General features: G+C 55.3%; 11 protein-coding genes across 11 annotated transcripts; 5 read left to right on the forward strand and 6 right to left on the reverse strand.

Annotated features, from left to right (window-relative positions):
• Nucleotides 1-706: 706 nt before the first annotated feature.
• C8A04DRAFT_15701 (uncharacterized protein) lies at nucleotides 707-1678 on the forward strand (the record flags this gene model as incomplete). The annotated part of the gene is made up of 2 exons (XM_062778590.1): nucleotides 707-1147; nucleotides 1193-1678. 2 exons carry the CDS (start codon nucleotides 707-709, stop codon nucleotides 1676-1678), a joined length of 927 nt encoding a protein of 308 aa, XP_062632989.1.
• Nucleotides 1679-2484: 806 nt separating this feature from the next.
• C8A04DRAFT_32891 (histone-fold-containing protein) lies at nucleotides 2485-3350 on the reverse strand (the record flags this gene model as incomplete). The annotated part of the gene is made up of 3 exons (XM_062782249.1): nucleotides 2485-2673; nucleotides 2770-2901; nucleotides 3240-3350. 3 exons carry the CDS (start codon nucleotides 3348-3350, stop codon nucleotides 2485-2487), a joined length of 432 nt encoding a protein of 143 aa, XP_062632990.1.
• A 2084-nt stretch (nucleotides 3351-5434) lies between these two features.
• C8A04DRAFT_32892 (uncharacterized protein) lies at nucleotides 5435-8242 on the forward strand (the record flags this gene model as incomplete). The annotated part of the gene is made up of 3 exons (XM_062782250.1): nucleotides 5435-6855; nucleotides 6929-7212; nucleotides 7278-8242. The coding sequence occupies 3 exons, from the start codon at nucleotides 5435-5437 to the stop codon at nucleotides 8240-8242; spliced, it is 2670 nt and encodes an 889-aa protein (XP_062632991.1).
• A 1157-nt stretch (nucleotides 8243-9399) lies between these two features.
• Nucleotides 9400-10850, forward strand: C8A04DRAFT_15706 (uncharacterized protein; the record flags this gene model as incomplete). The annotated part of the gene is made up of 3 exons (XM_062778591.1): nucleotides 9400-10317; nucleotides 10379-10590; nucleotides 10670-10850. The coding sequence occupies 3 exons, from the start codon at nucleotides 9400-9402 to the stop codon at nucleotides 10848-10850; spliced, it is 1311 nt and encodes a 436-aa protein (XP_062632992.1).
• A 739-nt stretch (nucleotides 10851-11589) lies between these two features.
• Nucleotides 11590-12273, forward strand: C8A04DRAFT_32894 (uncharacterized protein; the record flags this gene model as incomplete). The annotated part of the gene is made up of 2 exons (XM_062782251.1): nucleotides 11590-11621; nucleotides 11688-12273. 2 exons carry the CDS (start codon nucleotides 11590-11592, stop codon nucleotides 12271-12273), a joined length of 618 nt encoding a protein of 205 aa, XP_062632993.1.
• A 996-nt stretch (nucleotides 12274-13269) lies between these two features.
• C8A04DRAFT_15700 (uncharacterized protein) lies at nucleotides 13270-14118 on the forward strand (the record flags this gene model as incomplete). The annotated part of the gene is made up of 2 exons (XM_062778589.1): nucleotides 13270-13966; nucleotides 14027-14118. 2 exons carry the CDS (start codon nucleotides 13270-13272, stop codon nucleotides 14116-14118), a joined length of 789 nt encoding a protein of 262 aa, XP_062632994.1.
• Nucleotides 14119-14746: 628 nt separating this feature from the next.
• Nucleotides 14747-16530, reverse strand: C8A04DRAFT_15697 (amino acid/polyamine transporter I; the record flags this gene model as incomplete). The annotated part of the gene is made up of 3 exons (XM_062778587.1): nucleotides 14747-14970; nucleotides 15075-15852; nucleotides 15928-16530. The coding sequence occupies 3 exons, from the start codon at nucleotides 16528-16530 to the stop codon at nucleotides 14747-14749; spliced, it is 1605 nt and encodes a 534-aa protein (XP_062632995.1).
• A 1145-nt stretch (nucleotides 16531-17675) lies between these two features.
• C8A04DRAFT_40582 (apoptosis-inducing factor 2) lies at nucleotides 17676-19089 on the reverse strand (the record flags this gene model as incomplete). The annotated part of the gene is made up of 3 exons (XM_062784994.1): nucleotides 17676-17819; nucleotides 17876-18178; nucleotides 18241-19089. 3 exons carry the CDS (start codon nucleotides 19087-19089, stop codon nucleotides 17676-17678), a joined length of 1296 nt encoding a protein of 431 aa, XP_062632996.1.
• Nucleotides 19090-19681: 592 nt separating this feature from the next.
• Nucleotides 19682-20371, reverse strand: C8A04DRAFT_40583 (YhhN-like protein; the record flags this gene model as incomplete). The annotated part of the gene is made up of 1 exon (XM_062784995.1): nucleotides 19682-20371. One exon carries the CDS (start codon nucleotides 20369-20371, stop codon nucleotides 19682-19684), a length of 690 nt encoding a protein of 229 aa, XP_062632997.1.
• Nucleotides 20372-20816: 445 nt separating this feature from the next.
• On the reverse strand, nucleotides 20817-23202 carry C8A04DRAFT_32899 (uncharacterized protein; the record flags this gene model as incomplete). The annotated part of the gene is made up of 3 exons (XM_062782252.1): nucleotides 20817-21667; nucleotides 21736-22341; nucleotides 22434-23202. 3 exons carry the CDS (start codon nucleotides 23200-23202, stop codon nucleotides 20817-20819), a joined length of 2226 nt encoding a protein of 741 aa, XP_062632998.1.
• Nucleotides 23203-24098: 896 nt separating this feature from the next.
• C8A04DRAFT_32900 (uncharacterized protein) lies at nucleotides 24099-25103 on the reverse strand (the record flags this gene model as incomplete). Its single annotated transcript, XM_062782253.1, has 3 exons — nucleotides 24099-24590; nucleotides 24684-24712; nucleotides 24818-25103. 3 exons carry the CDS (start codon nucleotides 25101-25103, stop codon nucleotides 24099-24101), a joined length of 807 nt encoding a protein of 268 aa, XP_062632999.1.
• Nucleotides 25104-25531: the final 428 nt, after the last annotated feature.

Raw genomic sequence — 25531 nt, forward strand, 5'->3', positions numbered from 1 at the left:
TTTGTGTTATCCCGATGAGCCGATGACTGTATTCATACTTCATACGAGTTATGGAACCAGTGCGCTGGGGGTGCTAGGCCTTGCCGTTTGCACAGGAGTAGGGATTGTATTGTGAATGAACTCCATGATGGAAGACACGGTATCTTCCTCTTGTCGGGCAGTACTGTTTATACCACAATCCGTGGGTATTGTCAGTGATGCGATTCCAACTTGAAGGAAGCTGCGGGGACGGAAAATTGAGAGAAGTGGTTCACAAGACCCCGCTTCTGCTCAGGTTTGTCCTGCTTTGTCCTCAGTAGTTCCGGTAACAATGCAATTAACTATGCTTGGGCCTGCTTTGGGGGCGGTTGGATGGAGGGGGGAACAAATGCGAAACCACAAAGAACGCGCCGGGGACGGGTTTGCCAACGCCTTGTTGAAGCTGGGTCGGCGACTCAATTCCTTTCTCGTCGCTGACACGACGCTTGCACAGCCTAATGTCTTGTTTTATTCCTTTGTTAGGTGAAGAGCTTTCCTGGGGATTCTTCGTGTTCCGAATCGAAATCGCCATGTTGGAATATAGTTAACTAAGGCCGCAAGTTTGATACCGGAGGTTAGCCAGCTTACTATCGGCGTCATCCATAATACCCCCCATCTACAGTAGTAGTTGAGGGCTAGGTTGATGTGATATCATTGGGCCCCTACCAACTCTAACTGGTACCTCGACATGACGAAAGGCCGAGCCATATCCCAGACCACTTTACCGGCCGACAGGATTGACGGGCTGACAGCACTAGCGGGAGGGGTATCTTCGACCAAGGGGCTTTGTGATGCAGCGGCAACCTCAGCCCAAGCTACACGGTTCGATGGTGGGCCTTGTGGCGACCACGGAAAGTCTTACAGGAAGTTTTCGGACACGCGGGCGACGTTCCTACCACCCAAAACACCACAGGCATGGCGCTGGAAATGCCACCGCTGTGGCGGAAAATATTCCTTCGCTGTAGCTCAGCGATGTCTGAACTGTGGCCACTGGTTCTGCGCCGTGCCTCGGAAAATGCAGGGGAAGCCGAAGGACGAAGAACTTGAAAGCCCTACGAGCGGCGGGCGACATTGCATTACCGAGTTCGACTATCACGGTTGGTCAGTGTGGGGGGCATACCGCCGGTCTGTTGCGGCTGCTTCGGCGACGGTATTAGGTTCTCGGAAGAAAAAGAGACGCAACGATATGGAGAAGCCCGCGGGCCATGGGGACACGTTTGCCTTGTTTCGACTGACTGCTGCGCGTGACAACTGGACGGACGGTCTCGACAGGCAAGAGCGCCGCCCTACGTGGGAGGAGTTGCCTCCCACAATGCAGAGGAAAGTGACCCGTTGTAAGGAGCGTGTCTATCTCTCCGGTCGGTACAACTGCTGGCTACACTGTGACTTTCCAGCCGAGTGTGTTAATAGGCAGTATACCGCGTGGGTGCGGGACGGGGCTTGTTCTCAGCGCAGGCGTGGGCCGGGTTTGGCCCGGTTACCCGCCATACAGGAGAAGGGGATAAATGATGAGGATGGGGAGGAGAGGGAGAAGATGGAGGGGACGGAAAACCTTCTCGAGCTCGACGTCTACAAGGAGGGTCGAAGGAGTCCCAGGCTGATAGCAAGGGGGGAACAAGAAAGACTGGAGAAACAGAAGAGAGACGGGGGAAAGGGGTAGGAAGGAGATGGGAAATGGAGGTCGGCTCTTGAGGAGCGAGCCTATGTACTATGGTGACTGGGTGGATAAGAATGATGCACAGGGTGAATAAAACGCTACACGATTACCAGCAAGAAACAATGTTGAGCCAGGGCCTGTATTGAGCAGGGCGTATAGTTAATAAACGACGACACAGTAGATGGCGCGTAGGAAGTGAGTACGTCCCTTTCGCTATTTCCCACATTCTCGAACTCTCGCCGTCAGATCCAATCTTGCGGCCCGGGCTCTTTCAAGTAGGGAAAGTCATGGGGACAACAACGTCCTCTCGGCGCGAGCGATGTAAAGACCAGCTGGTGGTGACCTTGCTCATTTATTGAACCCGCGGGAGAATATAAAGTCAATACTTTGTTGGTACAAATACCGGGACCCTGTGACGCCCGACATGTGAGACCGCCCAAGGACGGACGGCTCGTCTCTTGTTCTCCCTCCCTATCGTGTATCGTCCACATGTGTCCCAGCCTGGCCGGGAGTTGGGACCTTTCCCCAGCTAGTGCAGGCGCTAAGAGTGCTGGGCGATTCGGTTCCAGGCCTGTAGCTGTCCCGGAGCCTGCGTCATGCCGGAGGCTGGGGATACGGAAATAGATTGTGGTCGAGCAGGGAGGAGGGGCGGTCCAGCACAGTCAACAGAAAAAACAATACCAAGACATCCCAACGCAAAAGCCTCGTCGCAGAAGATGTCCTCCATCTCGTAGGCCCCTAGAAGTCAAGCGTTCGTAGGGGGGCCTTTTATCCGATGTAGACATTTCTAGCGCATTGACACCCATCCATTATGCCTCGATAACCTTGGCTTTCTTCTTTTGTTCCACCTTGAGCAGCAGAGCGCGGTTGATGTGGGGAAGGACACCACCGAAAGCAATGGTGGCACGGATCAGGGTGTCCAGCTCCTCGTCACCGCGGATGGCAAGTTGGAGATGACGAGGGGTGATACGTTTGACCTTGAGATCTTTCGCAGCGTTCTAAAAGGATGTGGGAATTAGCAAGGTGGCTGATGATGGAGGGGAAAGGGCTGCCGGCAACCTCCATGGCGGGAGTCGCGCAAAATAGGCACTTACACCAGCCAATTCGAGCACCTCAGCGGTGAGATACTCTAGGACGGCGGTGACATAGACCGCCGCCTTGGCGCCAACGCGCATCTTGTTCTGCGTATTCTGCTTGAGGAAACGCTTGACACGGCCGCAGGGGAACTGAGGAAGGGATGGTCAGTATCAAGATCCTTGAGAGGCAATGCTCGTCTAGCGCACGCGTGCGTAGGGTGGTTGGAGTGCGGGGCTGGTCGACGGCGCCCATCTGTGTTATCCATTTCATCGGCCAATCCCGCTGTTGTGTTCTGCCCGGACGAACCAGGCGGACAAGAACAACATGCGCGATGCGACCACGCCACGCGACGAGCGACGGCTTGCGCACGAGGTTGTGCAGGTTGGACGGGGGATGAGCGCGGTCGCTGTGATGGTGATGGGTTGCGAAACGCGCGACGAACAACTGCTCCGGTGCACTTCAGGTGTCGGGGCGACGGCGGACATACCTGTAAACCAGCGCGCGCCGAGTGGCTTTGCTGCTTTTTGGCGTTGTCGACTCCGGACGTCTTGCCGCCAGAACTCTTCCCACCTGAGGACTTTCCCTTTCCGCCGGCCATTGTTGATATCAAGTTTTGCGATGCGCGGGGTGGCTGGGCGGCTTAAAAAAGTCGAAAATGATGTTCTGGGGAATATCGGGTTGCGGCACGCGTGGTTGATGGCGGTGACGCGATGATATTTTTTTTTCGTTGAAATGGTGAGCTTCGGGATGAGTTGGGGGCGTGGTTTGGAGTCGCGGTTGTTGGTGGTTGTTGACAAGTAAAAATTCAGAAGGCTGATTGATGGGCTATTGTTTTGTCGGTCGCCCAAGGTCACTGTGACCTAGCTTAGCACTGAGCAGGGCGAGTGACTTGCTAGCAAGGTCGTCTGGCTGCGCAGTGGGAAAGCTCGATTCGTCCGCTTGGCTTGGCGCCCCACCCGGCTGCCCGGTCTGTGGGAGGACTCGTCTTTTACACCAGGTGCGCAATTCTGGGGAGGAGAATTTGAGGGCCCAAGGCGACAGAGAAACAACCTCAAGGCTCAACCGGGTTCCGGAGCGCCGCAAGGCCACGAGAATTAGCTCCACGTATGGGAGGCCTACTGCCAACAATGGGTTTGTGAGGTACTCGAGCGGTCGTCATACTGGCTCCGATCTTGTTCTTCCCTCTCAGCCGCCTTGACTCTAGGGGTCGGTTTGGTGTGAGCCGGCTGAGGAAGAGGGGTAGCGGCGAACGGTGGTTCGTGACAAGACTGGTTCCGTGATCAAAAGATGATCGGATGGTGGTGGAAAGAAAATGTGAAAGCAAAGGTAAATGTGATCCTAGGAGACTGCCTGTTCGAGGGGTTTTGGCGGCGTATATGTCAACGTGGTGTTGCTCTCGACGTTGCCATTCTTGCAATGACACCGTGGAATGGGAAGAGTTTCTTGCCTCAGCCGCATTGGGTGTGTCGGTGGGCCCACTTTACTGAAGTTGAGCTCGAGCCACCTTGCCACCGCGGCCCGGGCGACCTGCCTGTGCTGCTTGGCTGCCAAGATGTGGCTCATTTCAGCTGGCTGCAAAAAAACCATCCAACGCTGCTCTGTCTCGAGTCTCGGGTTGCCAAGGGAGGAACAGGCTTGGGAGTGAGCGTCGCACTTGCCTGGCAACTGGTACTTTCGGGCTGTGGAACTCACTCCGTTCACGTAACATTCCCCACTCCCGCCCGCTGCCTTTTTTTAGCGACCAAGGCAAACAAAACCCAGGTGCTGCGCCAATTCCAAACCGAGTTGATTTTCGCCATGATTCTCGGTGCTTCTGCTCGAGAGTTTCACGAACGCGCCTCTCGGACCTAGAAACGATGGGCTATTTGTGAACTCTAAACCATACGCCGAGGCCCAGGTCTGGCGAAGAGCTTGGAGCTGGTGTTCCGCGGCTGACTTCCTTGCCTCTTTGCCTCTCCAGGCTTCCAAGTTCCGCCGTTGAACCCTTGGTGCGGGCCGTCGTTGTGGTTGTGATGGCGGCCCCCAATCGCGGGGCTAGTCTGAGCCAATGACGGATCTTCTAATCCTTGGTCCTCGCGGCTCTGGAACCAACCTCGCGTGCCTCGCGACCCAGCATGGCTGCAAGGCCGAACACCGCCGCTGAGATGCATGTCGTCCCCGTGGAACCAATCACCGGGGGTTTGTGACCGGCGGCTGGAACAAAAGCGCGTCGATTCCCCCCCACCAAGCTGGTCCAGCAGCAGCCTGGGGTGTTTCAGCAAGCAGCCTGCCCCGCTGACCACTCAACAAAGCAGAAGACCCGAACCTTCTCGTCGTCTCATATTTTGACCAACATCCTGGCGCCCCTGAGCGACCGAAGCCCTCTTGGGTCATCGTGCTATACCGTCCTGTCTAGCCCAGGTTGATGAAGATCCCTTTACGTGAGCCCGGCAGGCCCTTCGCTGTGAACGAAACACCCGCAGCCTTGTCGTCTCATTGCAGTGGGTCCCACGCCGCTTAAGTCGCCCTCTTTGGCACCCTACGCTACACTTGGGCAAAAATCCTTGGTTCAACATCTCAGCCGGCGTTTTAGGTTCCCGGTCTGCCTATAGACTGGATATCTTTTCTAGCTCCTTGTGAGCAACCTGGCCCTTGCCACGAATTACACCGGCGCTCGGTCGCCCGCTACGCGTCTGCGCTAAGATGGACCCGCCTGATCCCGGTGTCCCGGCCTCGCCACGGCCGATCGAGGGCTCGGTAGCTCAGGAACGAATTGAGCAGACCGATGGCCCCGCGTCGGACGAACTAGGGGTACTGCGGGCGGGCCTCATGAATGCCAAAGCCCGGGCGGACGGGCCGGAGCCAGACCACCGTGTGGACAAGGACTTGTTGGACGATATTCACCTCGAAAGGCGAGACACCGACGAGAGCTGTATCTCTCAGTTTTACCCCCAGCGAACCAACACCGGCTGGTCTTACGCTGGGTCCACGGCTACCGACCTGACGGACTTAAACAGTCCAGATATCGTCTTTGCTGGCGACTTGGAAGCCGCCGACAGCGATTTTGAACCTGCTTCGTCCTCCCCACGGCGAGGCGCTTTTTTCCCTCGGCCAACAGCATTTCAGAAGCGCCTACCCATCCGGGCCCCGCCTTCGCCCTCCGAAACCGACAAACCTGGGGGTGCACCGGGCCCCCCCAATGCATCGCCCGAACCTTCCGTCCCACGTCACCGTCGGTTGGAGGAGATAATTCCACGCAAGTCAAGCCTCAGTAAATCCGTGTCACCCGGCCCGGGCGGGCCTGCTCAAACCACGCAGAGAGATGAACTACGGGTTGCTGAATCTTTGCTAGAGGTGGACGAAGAGGATGAAGAAGAGGATACCAGAGGTGTGACTGGGTTTGACCGGCCTGTGGCGCGACACTTAGAAGTGGAACATGAGGAAGATGACGCACCAACACCTGGACGCACCACCCCGGACGGGGTGGGATTAGTTGGCCTTGAAGCTTCGGTGGGCACAGTGACCCCTCGTGAGCGACTGAGCTCGATTAGTAGCGGCATATCAGAGTCGTCGGCCGGCCATGGCCATCAGCAACCAACATCAGGCCCGGGCGATGATTTGGTACACTCGGTGTGCGATGCCCTTCTGTCCCGGGCGTTCGGCGTCGAACTTCATGACCTCGCTGCTGTGGGGTCAGCCTCGGATGCTTACGATGCTGTGAGCTACTGCTTGGATGAGCTTTCTCGCATCGTTGGAAATACTGGCCGTGGCAGGACAGGCCCGGCGATCAGCGAGTCAACGCTAGGCGATGCCGGTCAGAGGACAATCCCAATATGGTCGGGCGGAGGGGCATGGGCTGGAGGCAATGGGGGCGGCGGGGGTCGGGGCAACGGGAATTCTGGCCGGAAACGCTCCAATGCTGGACACGACGACTCGGGGTCCGGGGATGGTGCCGGTGATTGTAGTCCTGGTGCTGGGAAGCGACAGAAGATTTCAACTGCGGGCCACCAGGCTACCGACCTGCAGTTTAGCTGCCCCTTTCGCAAGAGGAACCCGGTGCGGTTCAATGTCAGGGAGTCCCAGAGTTGCGCCGTCCAGCCCTTCCCGGATATGCCCCAGCTCAAGTAAGTGCAGTAGCACTCGTTTGGGGCGAGTTGCATGCAATGAACTGGAGAGTCATAGCTAATCGCGTGATAGACGACATGTCAAGAATTTCCACAAACAATCGGCCACGCTCCCTTTCACCTGTCAGCGGTGTAGGTGTGCCATGGGCTCGCAAAAGGCCTTAGACGACCACATTTCTGTTGGCCGGGACCTTATCTGCGACCCCCAGGCAGTACCGTCGAGCGCAGACCCAGAAGACGGCATCACGGCAGGACTTGAAGAGGCCCTGAACGGGCGCAAGGCGGGTAGCAAGATTGACTCCTGGGAGAGTTTGTGGAACTTGCTTTTCCCAAAGGATCACGAGATTCCTGAGCCTGGTATGTGTATGCGCCTGTGATGCAACGTATGGCACCCATGCTAACAGAGACTGTGCTTCACATAGATTTTATGCCCCCGGTCGAACTTGATGAGGTTTACGCACGTTTAAACACCGGTCAGGTCGACTTCCAGCTGGAGTTGCGGATCCAGGAAGCGCTGGAATTGTATAGCGACGCCAGAACAGTGCTTAACATCTTCAGGAACCACTTAGACTCGGTTTTCGAAGCTTGTCGGATCAGACCTGGGGGCGCTGCCAACCACCGCAGACGGTTGCGCGTCCAAACATCGCGGCAGCTCGCTGTCCGCCAGGACACTGCACGACTCATCCCTGGACGGCAAGGCTCGGGGCACTCTGATAGTAGCTTGTCTTCGCCCATTGCTACCCCTAATAGCAACGGCGTCCTGGGGGGGCATGCCGAGCTGATGGCAGCGCCAGAGGTCCGACCACACCTGGCTCCGCCGTCGCCATCGCCGTCTCTTGGTTATGGTGGGACGGGTGCCAGCGACGTTAGGTCCCTGGGAACGGGCTTGTCTTTGGGCGGCGGCGCTCCGAGCCCGGGCGCAACCAGCCAAGGAGGAGGTGGCCAGATTGGGAAACACATTACAGCCCCGCCGGCATTGACGCAAGTTGGCCTGGGGTTCGACAGCCTGGGGCAGAACGTGGGTGGAATGGCGGCGGACCAATTCGGGCAGTTGGCCCATCTGGCCCAACAGGGGCATTCCAACGCCCCAAGCCCCTTTTCCAACCAACAGGCCGCCGAGTTCCGGCCTGATCTCTCATTGGACACCCACAATGTCTTTGCCAACTTCAACTTCGGGCCGTCGATGGACGATCTCGCGTTGCAGACCATCACAGGGGACATGCAGGACATGCAGGACATGCAAGATCCCCAGGGCATGCGGGGAATACAAGGGCAGGTGTACTCGCCTTCGGTGATTGTTCCGGCCATTACGAACACATTGTTCCGCATGTCGGAGACGGATGATGAGGGTTTTGAGGTGGTACGTCGGGGCAGTGAATGGATGTGATAAACTGAATGGAGAGTAAAGGGTGTGTCGTTGGTTAGGTATATATATGTGTGTGTGTATTTGTACATCGGTGTATGGCAGGAGAATCCACTTTTTCCTTCTTAATGGCATTTTTGAACTCAAAAGCGAGAGATGATACCAATCGTGGGGAGGTTTTTGGCCGTCGGGGTTGGGAAAGGGTGTTGAGTTGGCTGTATTTTAGCAAGAATTGCTGGGTTTCGGATCAAGGCTTAGGGAGGTGAGTATGTGTGTAATTACCTACCAATGTAAACAAACTTTTGTTGGTTATTGTTCTTTTTCCCCCTTCTCCTTTTTCCCTCTTTTTTTCTTTAAGTTGCTCTTTTTTGCGAAAATGTGCCGCTGTTTCGGTTGGGATTTGAACTCCCTAGCCCTGGTGACCTGTGCCACATGCCAGTTGGTTAAAGTGTTTGCTGCTTCTTGTTGATCAAGTCCGGCCAACGTCGAATTTTGGCGCTAAAGCTTTCCGCTCGTTGGGTTTATCACCACAGGCGGGCGGTTTTTGGTCTGCGTGACACGCTGTTTGGGGGGGGCACGTGGTGGGGCCTGCCGACCGTTAGGAGGTACCTGAGCTCGGGCAGGGGTCGCATTTGGCTTCCAGCGCTCGAAATCGACCTCACGTCATCCTTCCATGTACTGTACATAATACTGTATCGAAGATATGAGCCAGGAAAAAACGGGCATCGAAACTATTTCAACTGCTGGCCCCAACTTTTAACCTCAATGCTGCCTCATATTCTCGGGCCCCGCTCCTCATCGACCGAAACTGGCGCAGGAGCTCAGCCCAGCCACCCGTTTGGACTGGTCCATGACGGGCGCTGTACTGTCTGTACAACCCAGACAGCTAGCTGCCCACGCCAACGCTTCGGCGTGTCCACATCACTTCAGCAGGCTGCAACATCAACAATACGACGCATCACCTAGCGTATACAGAACCATCTCGCGCATCTCACCTAGACTTGGGTAGGGAGCAGGAGTACGGCCGCGTGAGATTCACTGCTTTCCCTGCGACGTCCCAGAGAGCTTTTGCGTTTTGTTTTTCTCATTTCTCATGAGTCATCGACAATCAAGCATCACTCACGTTCACGAGCTCTGACTTCACCGGGCCTCACACCCCACACATTTAATCATCACTAACCATGGCACCGGTTCCCGACGAGGTGGAGCCCCCACCGCTGCCCACCGGTTCCGATGGTGCATCAACTCCCCAAATACCACTCCCAGCGCTAGTACAACCACCATCACCATCGTTGCCTGATCCGGTTGTGACCCAAGGGAGCAACTTCATCCACGGGCTCATCGGTCTTTCTCCCGGCGGATTCTCCGAGACCGTTCGAAACTCCATTTCTTCCCTCGCACGACGAGACCACGATGCAACGGCCGTTGATGTCGTCCACCTCAAGCCCGATTCAACCAGCGCTGATGTCGGTGCCGGTGCTCTTCTCACGAGATCAAAATCAAAGGGCCCTCTGAGCATGGGCCTGCCGCCCGCCCCGGAGCCTCGCCCTCGCCATCTGCTGGCCCTGCCGCATGAGATCCTGCTGCTGATTATCCTCCGACTCGACTTTGCCGATATTGTCCGCCTCCGCAAGACGTGCAAAGCGCTGCACTCCCTCGCCTCGCCGCAACAGATCCGGCGCCTCTTCGGCCCCGTCCAGCTCCGTCTGCAGCTCCTAGGCCACTGCAAGAACTGTCTGCTCTACGACCCCTTCCGTTCACGCCTGCTGCAGCCGACTGTGGCCGACCATGGGTACCCGCTGGCCAGCTGTTGTCTGGACTGCGCCGTCAAGGACCGCGATCCCCGCATCCGCGTGGGCAAGCGGATCAACCTAGCCAACATGGACACCGTGTGGGTGTGTCGATGGTGCGGTTTTCCCATTGTCGAAGGCGGCGCGTTTGGGTGCGAGCAGATGCACCGTTTCTGCTACAAGCGGTACAACGACGCCCTCTTTGTCTTTTTTCTACTCGGCTGGCTCCAGCTGGGCCTGGGGATCGTGGCGGCCGCTCTGGCTTGGAGGTATTTCCGGGACGACATTTTGGTGTTTGCGCCGACTGTAGTGAGTTGGAGCCCACTATAATGCCCACCCCAAAGACTGACGCTTATGTGGAATTTGATAGACCAACTTCTTGCTGTTGTGGATCTGCCTGGGCTTCATCATCTGCCGTGGCAACGTATGGAGGACGTATCACTTCACGTTGGTGCTCGAGTTCCTGATCCTGGGGCTCTGGATCCCCCCCATTTACTCCATTGCCGCCGGGATTGCAAAGTCCCCAGATGCTCACGTTGAGAAGAGCACGAAGGCCACTTTGGCAATGTTTGCCCTGAACACGTAAGTCTAAATCCCTCAAGATTCGACCCTCCCTAAGGGCCCACACAGATGGTGAGGTATCCTAACAAAAGATTGGCAGCCTTTTCCGCCTTCTCAACCTTATTGGAAATATCCTTCTTTTGGGCCGGCTCGATACCACCTCACGAAACAGGTCCGCCATCCCAGCTTGGAGACGCCCGCTGCACTCCTTGGCCACGGCCCTTGTCATGTGGACATACCCCCAGTCGTTGGAGCAGAAGCTCCCGCCGGACTTTTTGTGACCTTTCCCTGCCTAGCTGCTCGTATACCAGCCCTGTGGCGTCACTAATGCCTGGGCAACATTATTCCCGAGGACGCTGGCTCCTGGATATCACATGGAAAAGCCGTTGATTCCCTAGCCCCGCCCGCCTGCCCAAATCAACTTGTTCCCTTGGGCGAGATATCGGGCGTGATAATATTACACAGGCAGGGCCCCGTCCTTTTGGAAACCATGCGGCAAGGACGTCCGTTACCGTATTTTAGATGAACTACGAATTATTACTAAACCGCAGTTCCTAGCCGGCCCCAAGCATGGCTTCCGCTGTTGGAGCCGGAGGTCGCTGTGGAGCGGCCCAAGTATCTGCCGTTGCTATGACGAGTTTGTCCTGGATTGGCGTGACATGCCGGCAAAGGGACCGGCGTTGATTGCATCTGGCTGCCGGTTTTGTGGCCCTGCGTTATCCGTTGTCAACGTGATCTCGATGAATACGAGGTCCTTGACTTGGCCAGGCGAATGAGGTTCCGCGGATTTTCGCCTGCCGAGACAAACACACGCCCGTGAAAACGAGGGGCGGGAGTGGCGGACGAGGCGGGCCAAACTTGGGCCGCCAGGAAATAAGCCATGCCAAGATCCGGGGAACGCATAAATACTGCAGCGGAACGTCATGGTCTTTCAAGTTTGATATTGAGTCTCCGTACTGTTGTGAACTTACAAAGTTAACGGTATTTTGATCAACATTCAACGGGAAGACTGAAGTGATTATGAAGTCCTTTACCGTTGCTGTGGCCTTTGTGTACGTTTCTCAATCTTATGACCTCGGCACCTCTTCCACAACTAACAGGCTGTACCTATTCTCTAGGGCCTCGTTTGCTGCTGCTCACTCCAGCGCCCCTGGCGACGATGGCGACGACGATGATTCCTGCAGCACCATCACTTCGCCTAGCGTCAGCCTGCCGACCGCACCCGCATGTGCTACTGTGACCTCGACAAGGGAGCGCTGCTCGACCTGCGTGGTCCCAGCTTGCCTGGAAGTCTCCACCATCACCAAGTCTTGCGTCTGCTCGGAACCGGTCCCGACGGTATATCTTGATTTTCCATGCTCTGATGGGTGCCAGGGTCTTTGGTGCGAGAGGAGCTACTCCATCGTGACCATGGGCGGTTGCGCCACAGATGTTCCGAGCACTTCCACTGTTGAACCCAGCGGTACTGACAGCACCTCGACTGTCGGGCCGAGCAGCGTGCCGAGCACATCGGCCGCGGAGCCTAGCGGTACCCCATCCACGTCCACGTCAGCCTCTGCATCTCCGCCCACCGATGGGCCTAGTACGGTTGAGACCACCTCTACTGTTGGGCCGAGCAGTGTCGGGTCTTCGCCGTCTACTGCCACGAGCTCGATTGCCACTGGAGCTGCCGGGAGGTTGAGGGCGCCATTCAAGTTGTGGTAGGGAAGCCGTTTTGGTCTGTACTTGGGGGCGGATGTCTTGGACTTCGAGAGGGGCTGGCGGAGTTTATGTGTGCAGTGACAAAACGTTTAGGAATACCATATCCTTGCCAATACATGGATAATGCCCAAGGTTCTGTCTCTTGAAACCTGCGCATGTCACGGATGCTTTGATATTGCCCTTGATGTTGATGATTCCCTGTGCCCCTGAAATTGGGCTTCAGAATTGGGCCTCGTAGGGTTTACAAGCCTTGAGAACCGAGAACGAAACCTTACTAGCATGACTCAGCGTGGATGAAGTACTGGGATGTGATCCGACACCGTGCGGAGGTTCTAATTATAATGGTGTATTAATTATGGGGCATGAGCTTTCAAGCCGATGTTGTGTTGGATGCGGTCGATCCCTTAGTATGGCCGTGGTGCAATGGAAGAGAATGACACCAAGGGTAATGAATGGAATCCAACCTAGACCTAATTATTTCGATTTAAGTTGGTATTGGCGGAAAACCACCCCCGGATGAAAATGTTTAGTGATCGGGCATGGGGCTGCTGCCGGTGTGGATGGGCGTGGAGGTATTTCCCTCACCCGGAACTTGATGTTTCTGCATGGAAGAGCAAATTATTGCAGTTGAGTCAGTTTGGCGTTACTCCGCGTGAAATGTGATGAGCTCTGGGCCCTTCTAAAAGGACCCGTTGTGTTTGTTGAGTTAGTTCGGTGGTTACTTCGTGAGCTTGGCGGTTGGATAACTTCCGAACCCACTCGGGCTGAAACTCTACCAGCATGGAGCATCCGGACACCTGCGGAGATAGTGTGAGAATATAGAGAAACGCGAGTGTGGAGTGAAAAAGAAACGACGTGTAAATATCTATATAATCCTATCAGCTTTTTGCCACTTGATGCTACCTGATCTTCCCAAGTCAGTTCGTGCTTCTTAGTTCTTCAGTCGGTTTCTCATCAGCCCCCACTGCGCTGTCCTCCCTTTAGAACTGCACCGTCAACATGGTCAACGTCCAGATTCTATCTCGGCCTCTGGCCGCCGTTGTCAATGTCTTGCTTCTGTTTCCCCTCGCCGAAGCCATCCCGCTCTCCGACAACATCGCTAGCGGCCCCAGAGCCCACTATCCCACGCGCAGCATCGCCGGGGTCTCCGTCGTGGACACGCCTATCGTGCGCGCAGCCGAGGCATACGCCAAAAAGTACAGCCAGGACTTCACCTACCAACATGTCATGCGGTCGTGGCTGCTCGGCGCGCTCGTCGTGAAGCACAATGACACCTTACAGGCCACGGTTGATATGGAAGTACATGCCGTCGCTTCACTATTACACGATCTCGGCTGGGACCAAGCGGAAAACTCGCCCATGATCAGCCCGGATCGCCGGTTCGAAGTTGATGGGGCGATCGCCGCGCGGGATTTCATCCGCTCGCACCGGGATGGCCGGACGTGGGAGGAACGCCGAGTGCAGTTGGTCTGGGACTCCATCGCCCTGCACACGGATGCGAGCATTGCTGCATACAAGGAGGTTGAGGTCCAGCTTGCGCAGAAGGCGATCCATATGGACTTTGAGACCGCGGAGTACGGCGTGACGGATGAGGAATTCGCTGCCGTGACCAAGGCATTCCCAAGAACGGATTTTGTGAATGGCGTCAACGAGACGTTTATTTGGCTTTGCCAGACCAAGCCTGCGAGCACGTACGGTAAGATACTCTGTGGTGTTTTGGAATCGGACTATGAGATGCTGACATACTTGACAATAGATACTTTCATGCAGCCGTGGGGAGACGCCTACGTTGCCAACTACACAGCCGTTGGGAGCCGGGTCTTTGACGTGATATTCCCGAAAAAGTAATGCACTTCTCGGAGCATTGGCGCTGAGGTTCCGTCCTCGCGGAAATGGCCGAGACGGAGCGCTGGGATCACGCATCCAAGAAGCACTTGAGGAGGATTGGTGTTTAGCGTCATAGAATTCCATACAGAAGTGTTAATTTAGGGGCAACAAAGCCGTATCGAAAGCCAGTTGATATTTCGAGAGGGGCCGCATGTACAGTTGGTGTCACGTACCTACTTGACGCCATTTCCCCGACTAATTACGCAGTTGCTTAGTGGCTTGTTTCGTTGCCCGTGTCGCAACTCCCTTTAATCTCGCTCTGAACGAAAACGGACTTCCGCCGCGTCGTCCGCGACGCCCTGGACCTCCAGACCGCCCGTAGGCATTCTTAACTGGCTTGGTTTGTTTAGGCTTCCTCTGTCACATATGCTGTTACAATAAACCTCAGGCTTTTGAAAGCAATACCTTATTATTTGCATGCCTGAATATCACTACCAAAAAGGGGTATCTTCTCCAACGACGGTCCGCTATGCGACGCCCGAAACACCATGCCCGCGCCCATGCCACTCTGAGAACAATCGTAGACCTTTGAACCGCCATGCAGTGCTAATTAGACATGGCACGACCAAGACACCGAGATGTTAACAAATTAGTCCTTCTTGAGCCCACCGGCGGCGTGATCTTCCGCAGCCGGGTCCTCTCCAACGCTCTCTGTCGGGGGGCCTTGGTAGTTCTTGCGGCCCCAGGCCGCGTACCACGCAAAGGCAATCAGGACGAAACCGACAAACACAACGGGGGCATAGTTGACGCTGCCACGCGTGACGGGGAGGTACGCGGGCATGCAGAAAAGGGGGACGGCGAGAATCGACCACGCTAGGAAGCAGTTAGTACGGGACTTTGCTTTCCTTCTTTCTCACTTTCATTTTCTCCTTTTATTTTCCTTCTTTTTCTCCCTAGGGTTCGGAGTAGGTACGTACCGATAGCAACACCGTTACACAACCAGCCAAATTTACCGAGAGAAAATTTGGCCTCCTTGACGTGAGCACGTCCCTCCAGCATAGACACAGCAATGGGCGAGGCATAAGAGACGGTGAGCGAGATGACTCCAACACCCGAAAATGCGTTGAAGGCGGTGTAGGATCCGAAGTAGATGAGGCCCAGGACGATCTGGATGGCCATGGAGAGCATCATGGCGTTCAGGGGCAGGTCGAGCTTGGGATGGACCTGCTTCCACCACTTGGCACCAGGGATAGCACCATCGCGAGCAAAAGCCCAGGTGCAGCGCGAAGCAGCGGTGGTGCATGCGACGCCGCAAAGGATGGCCAGGACCATGAGCGGGAGGAGAAGAGCGATGGCTGCGCCTGAGGAGCCAACGGCAGACTTGATGATGGTGGGCACGGGCTGGCCAGACGGTAGGGCGACAAGCATGGCGAGATCGGGCAGGACAAACATCAGAGGCACCAGGAACAGCAGGCCGCCGATGGTGTTGATGATGATCGTGATGACCATGGCCTTGGGCACTTGGGTGGCCGGTCGCTGGACTTCTTCGCACATGGAAATCACCATACCCGTCGATGAGGTTGCATAGGCGGCGTGAAGGAGGCCGACGCAGAAGGACCAGCCGGCAGGCCACCCGGAGGTGACCTCAAAGTCGCCAAAGGCAAACGAAGCACTGCGGCGGCCTTCCTTGGCAACAGCGAGAACGGTGATTAGAATCGCGAGGAGGCCAGCAAAGGTCCAAAAGATGGCAAAGGTCTAAGTCGTCACGCCTATGTGTCAGGACATAGTTTTCATACAATAGTTACAAGCGTTGCCCGTCAAATAACTTACATCCAAATGGTGTAGCCAGCGGTTGCCAAAGATGGAGATGATATTGCACAGCACCGTGATAGCCAAAAAGGTCAGAAACACTTGGTATGTTTCACCGGCCCAGACACCCACGCCGGGCTCGCTCTCGAAGACGTTGACGCAAGCCACGAAGAAAAGGGTGCTGCCAAACTGCACGGCGAGGGTGATGGTGATATTGCCTACGACGTACGCCCAGCCGCAGATGTAGGCGGCCACGCGGCGGAAGTTGGCCGGGGCAAGCATGAACGTCTGGTAATAGACGCCGCCGGCCGTCGGGTACACCGAGGTGATCTCGCCTAGCGAGGAAGCAACGCAGAGGATGATGAGACTGACAAGCAGCCATCCCCAAATTACGACGACGGGCCCGCCGCCCTGAAGTGGGTAGTAGAGCGTCGTAGCCAGGCCGTAGGGGATCGAGGCCAGCACGAAGGACATGAAGGCGACATGCCATGTCGACCGGGTGCGCACAAGCTCGGACTTGTAGCCCAAGGCTTCAAGTATGGCATCGCCATCGTCCGACGACTCGTGACCCGGCCCCCGCGCTTCGACCCCGCTGCTCGACGCGGTCGGCTCGTGGACGCTCATGGCGGATTCCGGTGGAGGTGGGTAAGAAATCGATCCTGTTTAAAATTTTGAGAAGTGGGGAGGGCCCTTGAAAGGGAGAAAGAGAACCCAAGACGCCGTAATTATAGCCGTGGCTGGCGGAAGACGGGAACCTCGGCGAACGGTGCGAAACAGGTTTCTCCTGTTGTTTTGGTGTTGAGCTTGAAAATTCATAAATCTTGAAAAGATTGGGGCAAGGAGCGATCCAATCTGAGACCTTGGCCCGGGAATGAGATCCCACCGAGGCAAAGCGCGTGTCTCTCCGCCGTCTAACCCGTTACGTACTGATAGGAAATTCCTGGCAAGCAGGGGTCGCAAAATTTTGGGTTGCGGCTTCCCCAACTCGCATGCCCACATCCCACGCGCTCGCGACCGTCGGTGGGCTCGGTGGGCTCATTTTGGTGGGAAGTGGGGTGGCCCGAGAGGGGATTCCTGGACTGTCGCGTGGGCGTGAGATCCACCCGACATCAACCCCTGAGGACTTTGGCCCGCTACCCAGGGCTGAGATGGATGATGCTCTTCCATTTACACTACGACTGACTCAACGTTCATCCAGACGCGTACACTATAACTTTGGGCGAGAAAGCGTGAAAGCTTATCGTGCATTTCGCTTGATTCGTGGCGCTCAAAAGCTCACGAGGGCCGCCTCCTGCGTCATTGGTGCACGGGGCAACCTTGATTCGAACCCAATGAAGCAAGCTGCTTGTGGGCTGACTTGCAGGAAGAGTGGGGACGGATTTCTCCTTTTGGGTTTCGTTTTATTCACCAATTAATTGCCGTTATCAACGGACATGGGAGTTGACATACATGGCCGTCTCAATCAGCTCCCATCTCAAAGTTTCCGTCCTCTCATCATCCATTGTCGTGATATAAAGGAGAGCTGTCCGTCATGGCTCTGTAGATGTCCAGTAGATTCCGTCTCATTCATATTCATCTTGGTTTGCCTTAATTATTAACTAATTACTTTCCTTTGGCTCTCTACCTCGGTACCTCCCGTGGAGTCTACTTGTATCTGAGCGACAACGGACAGGATTCTTATTACAATTTACTCCTTATTAATTCTTGTGAAACTTCTTACCGTCACTGTATTCCTACACGCGCCCCCTCCCCCAAGATCTCGAAGCGCTTCAACGTGGGTAATCCCCAGTATCCTCAAACGGCTTGGCCCCAAGCGACTGCCAGGCCCGACCGCACATAAGTGCGGGATCAGCTTCTTGATGGGTAAACATCAGCTCAGCTTGGCCATCCCATATGTCAGTGATCGAACGGTTCTATGCAGTCGGTGTCAGCCCAGTTCCTGTGAATCTCAAGTGACGCGAAAACTCACCAGCCCAACAGTGAGTTTGATGACTTCGTCGCCCCACTCCGGTTTATAAGTGTAAGCGAATGGTTTCCCCCGTGCTGCCAGGACGATGTTGTCTGCCGCAATTTCGGCCTGCCGGCCTGCAATGCGTGAATTTGGATTGACAGCCTGGACGTCGGCCACATCACCGCAGACAAAGACGTTGGGGAGCGAGTCATCATCAATCTGCAGTGTTGGTTTCACGCGAATATGGCCCGACGGAGCGATTGCACCAGGGGCAATATCGGCCATGAGTCCGGATGCCGGCTTTTGGCCTGTGCAGTTGAACTAACGGGGGTAACTGGAGTCAGCAACGGAAGATGGAGGGGTCCATCGAAGTCAGCACTCACAAAACAGTCACATTCGACCTGGCGCCCGGAGGCAAGCGTGATGAACTTCCCATCCGCGCTTTCAGGGTCCACCTTCTCGCCGAGGATGAGGTCAACCCCGAGCTGCCGCAAGGCGTCCATGGCGCCTTTCTGTAGTTCTGGACCGAAACGATGCATGACGGACTGTCGCGAATGTACCAGCGTGATCGACTTCTCTGGGTACCGTTCCTTGGCGTCCGTAGCCAACTCGACACCGGCTGCACCTCCTCCCGCGATGACCACCCGACTCGCGGCTTTGATGCGAGCCTGTGTCGCTTGGAGAATAGCAATTCCATTTTCCCGACTCTCGCTACCAACTCGAGACGGTAGCCCGTTGGCTACGGTGGACCCGGTTGCGATGAGGAGGTATTCATAGGCAATTTCATCGCCGTCACGGAGGACGACGCTATGTTTTCCGACAGACACGACCCGGTCCCTGACCCATTGTACCATGCCCGGGGGTGCCTGGGCAAAAAAGTCGGGGGTGTAAGGGATGAATGCTTTATGTTCGTGGCCCTCGACAACACAGAAGCGCGGGAGTACCCAGGTGAAGTTGAAGTGGCTATTGGGCTCGATGATGATGAGGCGGTACCGGCCGTCTCGAGGGAGCGTTGCGGCGAGGGAGCGGGCGGCAAAGTAACCGGCGAACGCCGCGCCAACGACGACGACGTTTTTGACTTCGGAGGCATCGATGGGCTGGATAGTTGCTGGTGCAGTTAGCGCGAAGGACTTAGCCCATAACGCGCGGTTGGCCCCCGAGAACAACACACGGAAGCCGTAGGCGACTAATTTGGCGAGCAAGATCGCTTTTTGAACGCATTTGGGTGCCATGGTCAATATTTTGGACCTTTGAAGAAAGGACTAAGTAAGAGAGAGGGATGGGATTTCTCCCTCGCTCTTAAGAAGAAGCCTAAGAAATGCGAATACCTAATCATTTTCAGCCAGAGTTCCCAAAACGGTCTCAGCTGACGAAGTGACTGGGCTGCGGCCTGCGGGAACAGCCGAACCAGTCAATATCTCGCCGCTGACTGATCGCAGCACAAATTGATCGCCGTGTTTGATGTTGGAGCCTGTCCTTGCCCTGCCCGGCGGTTGCGCATTCCTTCCACTTGCAAGGCACAAACCAAAGAAACTAAAGAAAGTCTCAGCTGCTGGAAGGCGCTAATAATGCAGCAGAAGTTATCTGATGATCTGATAACTTAGCCAAGTGATCAGCATCAACATCACCAATCTAACACACTCAAAACTCAACTCCGAATCACTGATTTACTCCCCCGGAGCCTTTTTTGTAAGCAGTCGAATCAGTTTCTAAAGATGATCGGAACCACCAGCGCCCCTCCCGCCATTTTTTCTCTCTCTACTCCACCCCAGAGACTCAGCCCAAAAAGAGGAGTTTACTTGCGTCCCCAGCGCGATATACCTTTTACAAAGGTGTAAGGCCCAACGCAATCAGCAGTTGACCAGCATAGTACAGAACCCAAACGGCGTACTGCATCCACACCCTGTACGGTGAATGCGTGGGAACCAAGAATCGGTCTGCCGCCAGAATGCTGTCCGAAGCGGCAAAGAGGAGGCTCCCAGCAATGACTTGGTGGTGTTCTAAGGTGAGTGCGCTTTGCGCCATGACGAAGATGACCGCCGAGTAGCCGATGACGGGGACTCGCAGGTTGCTATCGAGTTGCGGCACGAGCGAGGCGAGCATGATGGGGACGAACAACACTAAAACGCCCGCGGGGACGGCGCGCCAGCCCGAGAACAGCGATTTGCGCTTGCCGTTGCTCCCCGTGCTCCGCCAGAACACCGCGATGTAGAAAAGGTGAGCCACTAGGAAACTGGCGAGTCCGAATAGAAATTTCGTGTCATCTTCGTTGTTGTCATCGTCCCATGCGAGGAAGGCATCGCCGAGGGACCCGAAAGCCAACGCCAACGCCAGGAGAGAAGGCCCATTCCGGATGACAGTTGTGGCCGAGAGCAAGGTTGTCGATGCGGTTTTTGCTACCATGCGTTCCAGCGTTGGCGGGGACTGAACGAAGGCCAGGTAGACTGCGGCGGCGCCGATGGAAGTGGCCAGAGCGGCCGAGTTGGCGAGTAAGAGACGCTGAGTTGGAGGCATTGCGTTGATGGTGTCGTGAGTCGATGATCACTCTCCCTCCCACTTGATGTCGCGTTCAAGAGATGAAGAGAGTGATCATTCGATAAAGGGTGTGCGGGTTGAGGACCCTGGGGCACTTTCAACCCTTGAAGGACACTAATCCATGCATGGTTAGTCCATCTCGAGACCGAGGACCGAACCCTGGCCCGGCCTTGGCGGGGCATGTGATCGAGAAGATTTTTGAAGTTCGTTCAAGCAAAGAAGATAACGTTGTTCAAGCAAGTGTTTTTTGAAGTTTCTGACATCCTGTAAAGTCAAGTCTAGTAATTCTGCGCTAGGGTATCTGTGTTGCTACTCAAATTATTATTACCTGAACCAACGTGGCCTCTATATTTTTGAACCAGTCCGCGTCGTCATTCATATCCCATTAAATTCCATTAATATTTCGTCATTCAAAATGGTACGGTCAAAATTGCTTCCGAGACGTTTCCTCTTCGTGTGGCAAGGCTCCTGGGACCTTTAAGTGCCCGTCGTCATCTTGGGCTCGAGGCGCGTTGCTTTGGGAAGGGGGCGCAGATATAACCCCATCTCGGCTCCGGCTCCTTTCGCCGCTCTTGCGATACTTGTCGATCCGGGCCGGTAGAGTGGACAGATTGGATGTGAACGACGTGTCATTGGACCAAAGAACGCCATCTTCGCCCTCTTTCTTTGCATGTTCCTTCTCTGCCTCTTTTTCCTTCTTCTTCTTCATCTTCTTCATCACTTCGCCTGTCAGATCTTGTTTGAGTAGTCGCTCGAGCACGTCTTGTTTACGAGTTCTCCGATCCCCGATGGAGATGAGAACTCCGGCAGTGACGTTGGTGGTGATGGAGCAACATAGGATGGTGGTCGTCACGGCGGCTGGGAGACGGTGGGCGGACACGGCCCAAGTACAAATGCCGAGTGAGATCTGTAGACAGCTGTGGAGGTCGAGTAGGAGCACCACGGCAATGAGAAGACGTAGGGGGAATGCGTGGTGTGTCTCGGTCTCGTGAGGCTTGTAGAAAGTGTGTGACTTGGCAAGCTTGGTTTGATGGTGAATTAAGCGGGCCTCCGCTTTGTCGGAGAGAACGGGGAAGTACTCGTTCTGTTTCGTTGATGCTGGCCGGTTTTGCGCCTCAAGGTCTTGCTCTGGAGAGTCCTGTCTAGTCCCACCCCGGTGGCTTTCACCCTGCTCTTGCTGCCCATCCTGGCCATCATGGTCGCCTGTCGGTAGGTCGTTGTGATCCTGCAAGTCGGGGAGTAGTAGCTGTTTGCGCAGCTTCCATGTTTTTCGATCTGAGGAATTGTTAGCATCGTGAATCGTTTTTAACTTGGATGGAACTTGAAGGTTGGGAAACTCGTACGATAATGGGCTATAAAGAGCATGTGGTAAGTGTCAATAGCCCGGAAAGGAGCGAGCCCGTCGCCAACGACGCCGAATAGAGCAACCAGGACGTAGTCGATGACATCGATAGCGTACAACTGCCGGTCTCCGACGTAGATCCAGCCGATCAGAAACAGCACCCATGCTAGACCGAAGAGGGTGATCAGGGTGGCGTAGAGGGTGACGAGAAAGCCCAGGGGTCGTTTGGCATATTTGCCAAAGGCCTTAAATCGCTGCTTAATCTTGGAGCGTCGAGAGTGTAGCATGTGGCGGACGTAATCGTTCAGAGCTTTGATGTCCTCTTCAGGCCAACCCTCTAGCGAGGCGTCGTTGGGTAGTATTGCATATTGCGGTTCGCTGAGGACGGAGGATAGACTGGGGGAACGAGGTGGTGTGGGCGGATGATCTTTCTCAACTGTTTCTGCGGCGGTTGTTACATCCTCCTTGGAAGGCGGGAAAGCTCCGGGGATCTGGGGAAATTGTGAAAGATCGTAGGTTGGGCGACGGTTGACCCAACGGCCTAAAGAGGGCACAAACAGGGAGTTCTGGATGTTGGTAATGGACGATAGAGCGGCCACTTCGGGGTCTGTAATAGGGGCTGGTTAGTGATGCCCGTCGAATCGATGTAAAATCCCCTACGGATGCACAAAGGGGCCAACAAAAAGGAGGGCATCTTACCAACCACGTCCAAAAAGTCGACAATTCTCGAGTCGTAGCAATCCTTGTCCAGAACCTGTCCGTGAGGGTTTCCCTGAACGGTCAAGCGACGGCGGCCTGGGAAATGGCGGCGCCTTTGGCGTTGTTGTGGCACGTCGGCCTCTGCGATGGGCGCTGGTGCGGGTCCAGGCGTTGTAGGTGCTGCTTCTGATTCTGGATCGGTCCCAGGGGCTGGTACAAGATGCGCTTGATCGGAGCGATACGGGTAGGAAGCGGTCTCCGCGACGGGCGGCAGTGTACTCCATGTTTCCGCCGCCGGGGGAATTGTAGGCCTCTGAGGCTCGGAACTGGATCGTCTGCGACCGCTTGTCTCAAGCGATGCTGGCCCAGCCTGCACAACCGGCGCGATCCTGGAGGAAGAGAGGGTCGGCCCTCTGAGTCTACGAAGACGGATCGCTGATGGTTGTTGATTCAAGAAGAGGGTGCGTGGGTCTCGGGAGACTTGTGTTGGTGCTGCCGGGGCTGCTGAACCTTCTGCGCCAGTTGCGGGAACATTGATCGTCGGAATGGTTGGTGTCGGTTCGGTCGTTTGAGCAGGGGGCACGCCAGAAGCCGTACTCGAGAATGCGCCCGTCGTCGTCCCAGCGTTCGCATCCGCTGCATCCCCAGCCCCGAAATACCCAACGTCCTGTTGGATGTTTTGGGTTGGTTCATGGTCTTGCCTTCGATCGTTGGCCGCTGGGCTGTGCGTTGTGGCCCTCGAACCGGCGCTTGGTGGTAATTCGGCCATGGTAATGACCGTGAACACGACTCGACTCACAGAGTTGACTTAACGGGTATGTCGTTGTCAATCGCATCCGGAATGGGTCCGTCACGGGGGAATAAGATAATGTTTTTAAAAGTAGAGAAATCCGGGGTTGCAGAGGAGTGCCTGCCAAGGCATGGCGTGTAACGGCCGTCGCTGGGGATTGGTGACGTCATAAAATAGAACCCGTTAATTCGCCGTTTGGCTAGCTCGCTGTGGCCAAAAAAAAGCGGCGGACCAAGACGACCAAGAAGACCCTGGATAACTTACTTTTCTACAAAAGTGAAAAAAGGCTAAAAATAATAAATAAAAAAATGAAAGAAGACACAAAAGCATAATTCGAAAAAGTCCGGGACGACAAAAAAAAGAGTCAATCAATCAAAATCTATTAAGGTTTGATCGAATGCCAATGTAATGGACTTAAGGTAGTTATCTGTTTTAGTGTTCCGCTTTTTTTGGCCACAGCGAGGCTAGGACAAATGCTCAGTGATTTTCCGGTCCTCTTTTCAAGTCCGTGCGCAAAAGACCACAACTACCTACAGGCATGTAATATGGAACCTTAGACCTTTATCCGTATAGTGCCTATACTCTTATCTGCGCCTTCGTGTCCGTTACGGTCAGGTGGATGGTGGCTGGTGGACGCGGGGAATCGGGGTGTATACACGATAGCACGTGATAGATACGAGACAGTATTTAATTTTGAAGATGAATAATGAGACATGTTGCTTCGCTTGAAAATACAACCTGCGAATATAGGTAATTACATACCCTGGTTTTCACCCCCCCCGTTTTCACAACCAGGGCCTTCATCGATTCGCAAGCGGTTGCCGACACACTAGACTAAGACCATGTAACTCACCTTGCGCCTTGCATTTCCCAACCTAAAAGATCTCCTCCCCCTCCGCGGCATTCACACCCTCCCTCACCACCCTCTCCACCGCCTTCTCCGTATCCTCTTCCCCACCTACCAAATCCAGCCACGTATTCCCTACTCCTTCACTCGCCAACAACAAATCTGCCACACGAGCGACGGTCTCACGGCTCACATTGCCCCTGGATTGCACCGTCTTGCCTAGCTCCACAGGGCCGGCAGGGTCGAGGGTGAGGGTGCCGGGGCGGAGGTTGATAGCAGCAAACCCGGGACGGTTCTTAGCAGCCAGGTACAAGGCCTCGTCGGCGGCGAGCTTGGCGCGGTAGTAATGCGGCATGAGCTGGTTGACGTGCTCCGCCGCGGCCCAGGCGTCGTCGGACCACCAGGCCGGCCGCGCGCGCCGCGAGGCGAGATACGACACCATCAGGAACCGCGTCACCTTCGGCGTGGCGGTGGAGGCATGGATGAAGTGAGTTGCGGCGTCGCGATCGATGGCGTTGGTCTGGGGTCAGAACTTAGTTTTGACTTCACTTGGGGGGTAATTATGATCTGTATGGACGGGTAAAAAGTGACATCATCTTGAGAGGCAGCTTACCCGGTCAGGTCCGCCTTTTCCACCAGCACCTGGGTAGAAGAAACACTATCATCAGCAAAAGTCCCCAGTAGTCACCCAGTAAACAAGCCCGAGCAAGGGGAAAAAAAGAAAAAGACCTTAAAAAAAGCACTCACCAGCACTCCAAACCACGAAATCCGCCCCCACCTCCTGCACCACATCCTTCGCCTCCCCCTCACTCTCCACCTCCTCCAAACTCCGCACCAGCACATTCAACTTCCCCTCGACAGCGTCCCCATCTCCACGGCTAGCGTTCGCCAGCCCCTCGATAGTGGCGACTTGTTCCGGGGCGCGTATGACACTAGTAACGTCCCAGCCGCGGCGCAGCAGCAGTGGGGTGAGCAGCTGGGAGATCTTGCCGTGGCCGCCGAGGAGGAGGACGTGGTGCGGGGCGGGGGCCATGGTGGTGATGGTGGGTGGTTTTGTCGTTGGGTCCGTTGGTAAGTTCAAGTTTGGAAGTAAGTAGATTAGGTAGTGTGGACTTGGGTGGGGAAATTGGAAAAGGGGGATTTAAGCCTTGTCACGGTATATAAAATGGTATTAAATTGTCGCTGCAATATACATTTATCCTTTTGCAACAAGCCTTTTGAGGGTGGCACGGGTGGGTAATGGAAGTCGGGAACAAGAGATGGTTGTCGCAATTGCGGGCCAGGAATTGCACCTTGTGTTGGGCATCGCAGAAGCTGGCTGGAGTTAGGTCATGGTGCATGTTTCATTTGAACCCTGCCATGCGCCGTCTTCCAATGAGCGTCTCACCCATTTCGTGGAATGAATGACAGGAGGATAACCACACCCGCCCCATAGTGGCTGATCCGGCGGCTGATCCAAAA

Source organism: Dichotomopilus funicola, assembly GCF_033296635.1.
Source record: "Dichotomopilus funicola strain CBS 141.50 unplaced genomic scaffold C8A04scaffold_103, whole genome shotgun sequence".
Taxonomy (NCBI): domain Eukaryota; kingdom Fungi; phylum Ascomycota; class Sordariomycetes; order Sordariales; family Chaetomiaceae; genus Dichotomopilus; species Dichotomopilus funicola.